This window comes from Gigantopelta aegis, chromosome 1 (genome assembly GCF_016097555.1).
Source record: "Gigantopelta aegis isolate Gae_Host chromosome 1, Gae_host_genome, whole genome shotgun sequence".
NCBI classification, from domain to species: Eukaryota; Metazoa; Mollusca; class Gastropoda; order Neomphalida; family Peltospiridae; genus Gigantopelta; species Gigantopelta aegis.
In genome coordinates this window covers 25991421-26003847 of record NC_054699.1, presented here as the reverse complement: position 1 = coordinate 26003847, position 12427 = coordinate 25991421, and the positions used below count along the sequence as shown (strand labels likewise).

Here is a 12427-nt window from a genome sequence, read left to right as displayed (position 1 = left end):
TCAATACATACATACATACATACATACATACATACATACATACATACATCAATACATATATACATACATACATCAATACATATATACATAATACTGGTTTGGGAAAGGGGTTGGGGTGGAGCGCTGTCCTTAAATCCCAGAAGCACTTGTGTAGAATACGAGCCACGCAATACTCTATCACCACACGATGAAGGTTCATTTATGTAGGGGCGGGTCGTAGCCTAGTGGTAAGGCGCACGCCTGATGCGCCGTCGGTCAAGGATTGATCCCCGTCGGTGGTTCAATTGGGCTATTTCTGGTTCCAGCCAGTGCACCACGACTGGTATATCAAAGGCCGTGGTACGTGCTATCCTGTGTGTGGCATGGTGCATATAAAATATCCCTTGCTACTAATGGAAAAATGTAGCGGGTTTCTTCTCTATGACCATATGACCACATGTTTGACCATATGTTTGACACCCATTAGCCGTTGATTAATAAATCAGTGTGTTCTAGTGGTGTCGTTAACCAAAACAAACTTTTAACTTTTAAGCATAGCAGGTTCTACTGTCTCTGATATGCCAGTCGTGCAGAACTGGTTCCAATATGTAAGAACCGAAATAGGTATGTCCACGGGTATCGAACTTGTAACCCATCGAATCTCAAGTAAGCCCTGGATGTTGCTGGCTTTTTGTTTTGTTTTCTTTTTTTGTTATAATATTTAAATGACAAAGTGATTAATTTTTTCCAGACGGCAACAATGAGAAAACGGAAGCTACTGACTTATCTAAGAGATTTCCATTCATTGCGAAATCGCTCAAAGATGTTGAGAGGAGGCAGCTAGAACTTTACATAGCAGAAAAGGTACAACTGTAAATATACTCTTCCCAAAAAAGTAGTGGAACCTGAAATATTAATGTCAATATCAACTATTAGACCGAACTTACGTTTTGACCACAGACATCCTAGCAAAGAAAGAAAGAAATGTTTTATTTAACGACGCACTCAACGCATTTTATTTACGGTTATATGGCATCAGACATATGGTTAAGGACCACACATATTTTGAGAGGAAACCCGCTGTCGCCACTTCATGGGCTACTCTTTCCGATTAGCAGCAAGGGATCTTTTATTTGCGCTTCCCACAGGCAGGATAGCACAAACCATGGCCTTTGTTGAACCAGTTATGGATCACTGGTCGGTGCAAGTGGTTTACACCTACCCATTGAGCCTTGCGGAGCACTCACTCAGGGTTTGGAGTCGGTATCTGGATTAAAATTCCCATGCCTCGACTGGGATCTGAACCCAGTACCTATTAGCCTGTAGACCGATGGCTAACCACGACGCCACCGAGGCCGGTTTGATAAGAAAAACCCCGTCAACTTTCAAATTTAACTTCTGACCCCAATCGTCCTTCAAGATCATTGGTGGTCATAAAATCTACTGTAATACTGAACTACTGGTTGTAATGTTTGCCCAATTCATTCACTATTATCATATAACCATTCCCCACAGCTAATATACCGTACAATTTTGGCAATTGCACATTCTTGTTAGAGTTCCCCTAATTTTTTTAAAGGGTATATATGTTTAACAGTTAAATCTACCAGGCCAATGCTTACAAACAATTTAAGAAGAAGTTTGTTTTGTTTAACGACACCACTAGATCACATTGATATATTAATCATCGGCTATTGGATGTCAAACATAAGGTCATTTTGACACAGTCATAGCGAGGAAAGCCGCTATATTGTTCTATTAGTACCAAGGGATCTTTTATATGCACTATCGCACAGACAGGATAGGACATACCACGGCCTTTGATATACCAGTGGTGGTACACTGGCTGGAACGAGAAATAGCTCAATGGGCCCACCGACGGGGATCGATCCTAGACCGACCACGCACCAGGCGTGCGCTTTACCACTGGGCTACGTCCCGCCCCTACAAAACATTTAAAGTACGAACTTTAAGGACCGTCACCAAGACTGTCAACAATTTCATAAAGGTCCCTCAAAAACGTTCACATCAGAAACGTTGATTTTGAAAGTAATATTTTCACTGACATGCCGAGTGGGGTGAACCATAACATGGCGAGTATCATTATTAAAGGCCGAGCATGTGTGCTTTGTTTAGCCGCACCGTCGAAGTGCGTTCTTGTGCTTTGGTTTATTAGCTGCATAAACATATGGTCATTCTGACACTGTTTTTTTTTTATAGAAGAAACCCGCTGTCGCCACATAGGTTACTCTTTTACGACAGGCAGCAAGGGATCTTTTATTTGCGCCTCCCACAGGCAGGATAGCACAAACCATGGCCTTTGTTGAACCAGTTATGGATCACTGGTCGGTGCAAGTGGTTTACACCTACCCATTGAGCCTTGCGGAGCACTCACTCAGGGTTTGGAGTCGGTATCTGGATTAAAAATATCATGCCTCGACTGGGATCCCAACCCAGTACCTACCAGCCTGTATATCGGTAGCCTAACCACGACGCCACCGAGGCCGGTCCAGATTAGATGAGGCAGAATGATATGTGTTTCATTATTAAATAGAGAATAATACATGAGTGGCCGTTAGATACCATTTATCTCGCAACGAGTTGTTTTAACGAGCGAAAGCAAGTTTGATACGTTTTTAAGCAACGAGTTGTGAGATAAATGGTATCTAACGGACACGAATGTATTATTCTATTTCTTACATATTCTCGAAAACCAGGTTTTAAGCAAATTTTAACATCTTTTTCGACTAAAAGTTATTTACAGCCGCTGCACTTGTAGCTAACTTACGCGTCACAGACACATGATTGTCAGGTTAACTATACCTCACGGTGTAATCGATTTCCATCGTGTTGTTTTTCATTGGATATATGGCATTGGTGACCTTATCACCTAGGATCAGCCAGTCATATGTCTTGAAATTGTTATCACACGTACGTGTGAAAACAACCATGTGTTATAAAAAATAACACATGATGTTCTCACCAACGGGTGTGTAACAAAGGTATATTCTTTTCAATGTTTTTGCCACAGATCCAGGCCAAGCACATTAAGCCCATGTGCGTTGTTTAGCCGCACCACATCAAGTGTAGATGAGCCAATATATTTTGTATATCATTATTACAGGTACTTTGGGGTTTTTTGCCATAGATTTAGGCCTAGCAGTGTGTGTGTGTGTGTGTGTGTGTGTGTGTGTGTGCGCGCGCGCGCGCGCTTTGTTTATCTGCATCGTATCCATTGTAGATTATTCACAGTATGTTGTATGTCATAGATCCAGGCAAGATCATTATTAAAGGCACATTCTCTCTGTTGTTTTGTTTGCCACAGATCCAGACAGAGCAGACGAACCGCATAGCATATAGGAGCCACAATATGCTATATATCATTATTGAAGGCACATTATCTCTGTTTTCTTTGCCACAGATCCAGGCCGAGCAGACGAACCTCATAGCATATAGGAGCCACAATATGCTATATATCATTATTAAAGGCACACTATCTCTGTTTTCTTTGCCACAGATCCAGGCGGAGCAAACGAAGCGGATATGGAAGAAGGACACGAAGGAGAAGGACCGATGGCTCGACCTGAAACAGGTGCAGATGGAGGAGACGTACCAGTTCGAGGAGGAGCGCAGGACGAGGAACGAGACGCTGGCCCAGATGGAGAATGAGACGAGGACTGCCCAGGAGGAGTGCTTCGCCCTCAGGGCGGAGCTGCGGGCGCTGGAGGGCGCCATGAGCCAGATGCAGCAGAAGCACAAGGAGGACCTTGCCGTGCAGATGCGCTACAACATGGCGAACGACAACACGATCCACAAGTCGAACGAGAAGCTGGAGTTTCTGGAGAGGGTCGTCCGGTCGATCCACCACAAGGTGAACGAGCGTGTCAGGCCGGTGCCCCGAAACAAGAAGAAATTCAACAGCGACAAGGTGCCCGTCGAGTTCCACTACGTCATGGACGATTTCGAGGCGCTGCTGGCGGAGTTCGATCGACTTGTGGAGGTCGAAAGGAAGCACGAGAAGCTCGTGGAAGATTGCAGCTGGATTCTCAACCACATGGGCTTCAAGTCGGACGCCGCCGAGGCTCTCTCGGTGTTGAAACATTACAAACAGTTCTGCGCCCAGAACGAGGAGACGATGCAGGCATTAGGGGAAGAGATTCGGAAGCAGAAAGAAACGATCGAGCTTCAGCGAACGAGGATATTGGAAGAAGAGAAAAAGGAATCAGGTGCAGGTGTGGAAGAGGTTATTATCAACTCGGAAGGAGACCGTGGAGAAGGGAAAGTGGACGAGAAGAGCGAGGAACAGCGTAAATGGGCGACGGGCATGTCCGTATGGCAGGCGGCTATCATGAATGTGATGCGGAACCAGCTCCAGGACATCAAGCTGGAGGTGAGGAAGAAGGATTCGAGGATCACCTTCCAGGAGGAAGACATTAAGAAACTGAGAGCGAAGATTAAGCAGTACGAAAAGAAATACGCCCGCGACAAGGAGAAACGGAGAGAAGCTGAAGGAGACAAGGAGATAGAAGAACAGGAGCTCCTGAAGCAGGATTCGAATAAAAAAGAGAACGAGGGAAACTCGCTGGATCTCGTCAACGGTCACACGAGCGCGTCTTCATCAGCACCGGCGGCCAATGACGGACACAAAATCAAAGTGCTACCTCCCCTCAGATTCGGGTATGTCGCTAAGCCGAGTGTCTCCCCGAGCCCGAAGCCGTTGCCGATCAGGCACCTGCAGGCGTCGATGCCGAGGAACTTCGGTCCGATGACGTTCCAACACGACACGGCGTATCCCGAAGGGTTGTCCACGATGCAGGTGAAGTTCGAAAACCGCCAGAGAAACAGCATGGCCGACGGGGTTGGGGGATTGAAGACGATCCACAAACGAAATAAGAGCTCAAACGTGGTGCAGGATAGAACTTAGGACCAGTGCCCGTACTTAAAAAACACCTTTGGACTCAATCGCTAATAACGTCAGACACATACAGTTTGAATGGCGTTGCCATGGCGTTACAGTCTCGGACTCTTATTAGAGTCTCGAGTCTAGACTCTAAAGGTTTTATAAGCACCAGGTCAGGGCCTGTGATAACAACACGTTTAGAGTTCAGACTCAATTTCTAATGACGTCACACCCATACAATTTGAATGGCGCGTTGCCATGGCGTCTAGACACAAATCTCTAATGACGTCATAAGCATAGTTTGTTTTGCGTGACGTTGCCATGACTATTGAAGTTTCAGACTATTAAGAGTCTTGAGTGTAGACTCTAAAAGGTTTTATAAGCGCCAGGCTATGATCTGTGCTTAAATAAAACGTTATAGAGTCTAGACTTAAATACTTTAATGATGGCACTTGCATAGCCCTACATTGTCATGACGTTGAAGTTTAAGACTATAAAGAGCCTTGAATCTAGACTAAAACGTTGTATAAACACCAGGCCAGGAACGTTTAAAGTGTTAATTGATAGGGATAGGTCAGCATGACGTTAAAGTTCTTCAAATACAATGGAAACGATGTTTATACTAGCATTCTGCTGCCATGGTTACACCCATCTAGGGTTCAAGAACGGCTCCATAGATATGCAAATCAGGGCCCGTGCTTATAAAACTTAGTCTAGACTTTAATAAAGTCCAGACTTTAACGTAATGCTATTTGAATGGCGTTGCCATGACGTTAAAGTCTGGACTTTATTAAAGTCTAGACTTTAAGGTTTATAAGCATGGGGCCAGATGCCCGGACTGTATTACGAGGGCATCATTGGTCAATGGGATATATTTGGGAGGACATTTGTTATTATTCCAAGTAGGATGCCGTCTGACAACAAGCGATGATATATACACTTCGCATTCAAGATAGCATAAACCACAACCCTAGATTCTAGTACACAACTCAAAATCTTTACTTAGATTGGTATTACACTATTCTATCCATATTAATACTAACCCAAATACTAAAATATTTACATGTTTATAATACAAAGCCACACCCCTCAAAAAATTATAGGACATTTCAATATTTTGACACCTTAGTCGGTGTTTATAAAACTCTAAGAAGAAGAAGTTTGTTTTGTTTAATGACACTACTAGAGCACATTGATTAATTAATCAAACATTTGGTAAATCTGTCAAGCGTAGTCATCAGAGGAAACCCTCTACATTTTTCCTAATGCAGAAAGGGATCTTTTATATGCACCCGCCCACAGACAGGATAGCACATATCACGGCCTTTGGTATGCCAGTCGTGGTGCACTGGCTGGAACGAGAAATAGCTCAATGGGCTCACTGACGGGGGTCGATCCTAGACCGACATGCATCAAGAGAGCGCTTTACCACTGGGCTACGTCTTGCTCTATAACTCTAAGAGTCTTAGAGTCAAAACTGTAATGACATCAAACGCATCCCATTTTTGTGGCATTGTCATGATGTTATTTGTATCTGACTCTATATTCTAAAAACCGGCCTCGGTGGCGTCGTGGTTAGGCCATCGGTCTACAGGCTGGTAGGTACTGGGTTTCGGATCCCAGTCGAGGCATGGGATTTCTAATCCAGATACCGACTCCAAACCCTGAGTGAGCGTTTCGCAAGGCAGAATGGGTAGGTGTAAACCACTTGCACCGACCAGTGATCCATAACTGGTTCAACAAAGGCCATGGTTTGTGCTATCCTGCCCGTGGGAAGCGCAAATAAAAGATCCCTTGCTGCTAATCGGAAAGAGTAGCCCATGTAGTGGCGACAGCGGGTTTCCTCTCAAAATCTATGGTCCTTAACCAAATGTCTGACGCCATATAACCGTAAATAAAATGTGTTGAGTGCGTCGTTAAATAAAACATTTCTTTCTTTCTTTCTATATTCTAAAAAGTTTTATAAAGACCAGGGTCCTAATTCACAAAGGTCTCTTAAACTCTGCTAGACAACAAAGCATCCTCTTTGCAAGTCTTTTAGCTTTGCACTGCGAGATCGCAAAGTTGCGAGAGTTTAGTGAATTAAGGTCCTTGGCCTTGTGTTGTAAACAAAAACAATTCCATAATTCTTCATTATAATTATATGGATTTACTGTCCATAATATAAACAACAGTGTTATAATACTGATGTATTCCAAATAATTATGAATGCGTCGTTTCAACAATAAATCGAATATGTGTGTTAATATTATGTTACGTTACCTCTATATGCTACGCTTTACAGTATATGCAATATATATAGTAATGTATTTGTTTTTGTGCTACTATAAAATATTTAAACCTTACTGTATACACATGGGTATGTAATTCGTAAAAGGGAAGATGAGTTTCCCAGCATGTATTATTTGGTCGGGCAAATGTAGAAAGCAGAAATGCGCTTTACGTCATTTGAAATTTACAAGTTGTTCAAAACGTGTATTTAATTACATTTATAACGTCCATATAAACCGATACTATAGTTGTGTTTTTACATGATAAGTACATACGAAATGTGTATTTTTATACGTAGCTCGAGTCACCTCTAGCCCTCTGCTTATTGATATGTTGTAGGAGAGAGCTAGAGGGGACTTCGCCATGATGTACCGCATTTCTGTTCCAAGACATGTTAAAGAGACATTCCTTTGCCACAGATCCAGGCCGAGCACAGCATCCACTGTATAGGAGTCACACTATGTAAGATGTTTCCGACTAATAAAATATTTCTACGATTAAACTTACATATTAAATATATTGTCTTGTTTAAAATATCATTGTCTGTATATTTAATGTGTTTCTGGTCGTCTTAATATTTGTAAGAAGCCCAAACTGGATTTTGTCTACAAATAATTTCATACGTACGAAAAAAAACATATTTTAGGAAATAAAATGAAATTTAACCTAGTACAAATATTAGAACGATCAGAAACACGTTTAATATACACCGACTAATATATTATGCAGAAAAATATATTTAATAAGTAATTACGATCGTCAAAAAGTCTGTTAGTCGATAACATCGAAAAAATTGCAGCAAACTCAGGAATGTCCCTTTAATTACTAGTATTTCACATTCGTGAGATTCTTGTGATCTGAGACCAACATACCGTATAAACTAGCTCGAGTCACCCATCGCCGCCCGCTTGTTGGTGTGTTGTAGGGGAGGGCTAGAGGGGACTGTGTGTAATGTTTCGCCAATCATCGACGGCCAAATGGTAGTCAGCGGCAGTGTCTAAAATACAAATTTGTTTGATTATTAATGAGTCGAGTCGTGAATTTAAACTTATATGTTGTTAACCAGTACCAACGTCTCACGTGGGTATAGTCTTTGCTCTGCGTCGCCACAAGAAAGTACACGGCAGGTTCGTTTCTTCGTGTAACGTCGGTACTGGTTAACAACATGTAAATTTAATGTCATGACTGGACTGGAGAATAATCAAACTAAAGCTTTGTGGCATCAGATTTAGGGGGGAAAAAGTATTTTAGACACAGGATCTGGGTACCATTTGGTTTCTATTTACTGTAGGGAGATTATGGTGCTGTGGCCACTACTTCTTAAATCACCCTCGTAGAAGCAGTAGGAAGATGTTCAAAATGAGAGAATGAAGAGAGATGTATGTAGGAAAATGGTAGCAGACGTTTCGAGTTGTATCTCGACCAGTTGGGGGGGGGGGGGGGGGGTGCAGTTCTTCCGACAGCTTGGCATAATCACTGCATATTTCAGAAGTTCTTTCTTTCTCCTTCATTTTATTTGTAGTATAATATTTTAAAATAAATACATAGAATTAAAATACTGACCGATCGACCGACCGTGTGATTTAACGGAATGGTATAATATTAATATACTGAGCCATGTAGAGTTATTTTCCCACGATATAAACCATTTTAATTTGTGACGTCCTACCGGCCTCGATGACGTCGTGGTTAAGCCATAGAAAATAAGGCTGGTAGGTACAGAGTTCGTAGCCCGGTATCGGCTCCCACCCAGAGCGAGTTTTAACGACTCGATGAGTAGGTGTAAGACCACTACACCCTTTTTTCTCTCTCTCACTAACCAATAACAATTAACAACTAACCCACTGATTCCTAGACAGACAGCCCAGATAGCTGAGGTATGTGCCAAGAACAGTGTGCTTGAACCTTAATTGGATATAAGCACAAAAATAAGTTGAAATGAAGAAATGTGACGTCCATGGATTTAATAAACCACAAAACCACTTTACACAGTGTGTACATAGCGTGTTAGTGCGAACCTATAAATCGGTTGTGTGGTTCATACTTCCGTGGACATGAGGAAATGTTTTATTTAACGACGCACTCAACACATTTTATTTACGGTTATTTGGCGTCGGACATATGGTTAAGGACCACACAGATATGGAGAGAAGAAACCCGCTGTCGCCACTTCATGGGCCACTCTTTTCGATTAGCAGCAAAGGATCCTTTATATGCACCACCCCACAGACAGGACAGCACACACCACGGCCTTTGATATACCAGTCGTGGTGCACTGGCTGGAGCGAGAAATATCCCAATGGGCCCACTGACGGGGATCGATCCTAGACAGACCGCGAGCGCGCCCCCTCCATGAGCGTAAACATTATTGTTTTCATTTTTGTACCTCCAAATGTATAACAATTTCATGAATATAAACTACTATGGACTAATGGAACAGTATCTCCATTCTACGGTTCGAAGGAGGAAATTCTCACATTCTTTCATACACTAATTGGCTATAAAACATTAAAGGGACAGACCTTAGTGTTTTTAACATTACGGCATATTTTTCACCTAGACTCTAGTTTCAACCCGTATAAATGGACACTAAGTTTGGTTAATTTACAAACCTGTAACAAATGTCATACAATAGAGTGGAACAAGAGGCTGTGACGTTGAAATACCCTTAAAAATAGACTAAAATGCGACTTCATAACAGTTACTTCTCAGACGCACGTGCGTTTTTAAAAATATGAAATATGCATTTTGTGGTATTAGAAACACCATGCTGGCCAGAAACACTTCGGTTGTACGGAAATGGATAATGTGAACAATAACATCTAAGTAATGTTTGATTTCAGTGATCATAAACGGGTCTAACAGTGAAAGATATGTCTTAGTGTTTAAAAACTAGGGTCTGTCCCTTTAAGCAGTGACATTTACTGATTCAGCTTCAACAAATAAATTTAAGAGTTAATTTATTAATTTGAAGTACCACAGGAAGTAATGCAAAACATTCAAGGTCCATGATGGTACAAACGTCGATGTTTGAAAGTTGAAATTTGTATTGTTTGACGATACCTTTAGATTTTTTAATCATCGGTTATGGGATGTCAAACATTGGATTGTCGTAGAGAGTAAACCCGCAACTAGTTTCCGTTAATAGCAAGGTCATCTTTTATATGCACCATCCCACATACAGAATAGCACATACCGTGGTATTTGATATAACAGTCGTGGAGCACTTGCTGGAATAAAAACTAGCTCAGTGGGCCCACCGACGGGAATCGATACTGGACCGATCGCGCATCAAGCGAGAGCTTTACCACTGGACTACGTTTTGTTTCGTCGATTTTCTTAAGTCGTATGATATGATTTGGACTAGGATTTTATATTCGGGTGGGGTGGGGTGGGGGGGGGGGGGCAACCCACACAATGTATGTATTTATGTGTGTATTGATGTATGAATATCTATATATTGTATGTATGTCGAGCTGTTACATGCATATATATTAACGCACTGGCGCAGGGGATAATTAAATCATGTCTGGCCACACAAATTGTCCCATGCCGTTGCTGGGACTCGAACCTGTGGCACCGTATCGCCCGCAAATTGCAGACTAACCATGACGCGTTCTGAGCTATCCAGACATCCATATGTATGTATGTATGTATGATTTTATAAAATTTAATAAAGGTTTTTTTTTTATAATTTTGATTGAGGGGTATGATCTCCGTGTCCCCCCCCCCCCCCCCCCTTCCCCCTCCCTTCATCGCTACGCCACCGATTTGGACCAATGGACAGCAGCATTTGCATTAATTTATGCAGAGATGGGGATCTGGACTGGCGAACAAAGTTTATAGAGGGTCGATTCATGCTTCACGGGAAAAGATATTGAACAAAAAAGAAGAACATTTACTTGAGCAAGGAGAGTGGGGTTCGACCCCCGAACGTCTCCCTTGCCATACGTGCCTTTCAATCAAAAGAATTTATGACAAATGAGCATCTACAGATTGGAATTATGTTACCGATAAAGTTTACATTTCCCAGTAAAACCGATAAACGCAGTGTACGAGCCAACCTACATGTAGGTTGTACACGTATTTAAATTGTGACACGTGACGTTAAATTTACCTGCAAGACAAGGTGTGACATGACATTAAAGGGGACTGTCATGAGTTTGTAACCATAGTAACGCATTTCCAAGTAATAATACCTTTTTGACAACTTAAAGAAAGAAAGAAATGTTTTATTTAACGACGCTCAACACATTTTATTTACGGTTATATGGCGTCAGACATATGGTTAAGGACCACGCAGAGTTTTGAGAGGAAACCCGCTGTCGCCACTACATGGGCTACTCTTTCCGATTAGCAGCAAGGGATCTTTTATTTGCGCTTCCCACAGGCAGGATAGCACAAACCATGGCCTTTATTGAACCAGTTATGAATCACTGGTCGGTGCAAGTGGTTTACACCTACCCCTTGCGGAGCACTCACTCAGGGTTTGGAATCGGTATCTGGATTAAAAATCCCATGCCTCGACTGGGATCCAAACCCAGTACCTACCAGCCTGTAGACCGATGGCCGAACCACGACGCCAACGAGGCCGGTTTTTGACAACTTACAGGCGCAGACCGTATTTCAGCCCGAAAACAAAATGGACACCAAGTTTGGTTGTTACAAACCTGTAACACATTTGGTTAACGTTACAAGAGTGATACAAGAGTCGGTGAAGTTAAACCGGTGAAATACCGTTAAAAATAGACTAAAACTCGACTCCATAATTATTACTTCTCAGACGCACGTGCGTTTTTAAAAATGTAAAAATGGTATTTTGTGGTATTAGAAACACCAGGATGACCAGAAAAACTTCGACTGTATGGAAATGGATAAGCTAAACAATACAATATAAGTAAAGTTTGATTTCGGTGATCATACACGGCTCTAATAGTGACAAATATGCCTTAGTGTTTAAAAACTAGCGTCTGACCCTTTAAGTTACATCTTAAATACAGTTTATTGTTTAGAACAAAAGTTTTTTGTCTTTCGAAAGAAAGAAATGTTATGTACGTTTATATGGCGTCAAACATATGGTTAAGGACCACACAGATAGAGAGAGGAAACCCGCTGTCGCCACTTTATGAGCTACTCTTTCGGTTAGCAGCAAGGGTTCTTTTATATGCACCATCCCACAGACAGGGTAGTACATACCAAGGTCTTTGATATACCAGTCGTGGTGCACTAGTTGGAACGAAGAATAGCCCAATGGGGCCACCGATGTTATAATGCAAG

At 42.0% G+C, this 12427-nt stretch overlaps 1 protein-coding gene across 2 annotated transcripts in view; it reads left to right on the top strand.

Annotated features, from left to right (window-relative positions):
• LOC121372908 (centromere-associated protein E-like) overlaps nucleotides 1-7659 on the top strand; it is a 39854-nt gene extending 32195 nt beyond the window's left edge. For both annotated transcript variants that reach the window (XM_041499344.1, XM_041499351.1), the window contains exons 4-6: nucleotides 731-843; nucleotides 3497-4795; nucleotides 7490-7659. In XM_041499344.1, coding sequence (XP_041355278.1) covers nucleotides 731-843; nucleotides 3497-4795; nucleotides 7490-7600 — 1523 coding nt within the window. In that variant the 3' untranslated portion in view covers nucleotides 7601-7659. The remainder of the gene's footprint in view (nucleotides 1-730; nucleotides 844-3496; nucleotides 4796-7489) is intronic.
• The last annotated feature ends 4768 nt before the right edge of the window (nucleotides 7660-12427 follow it).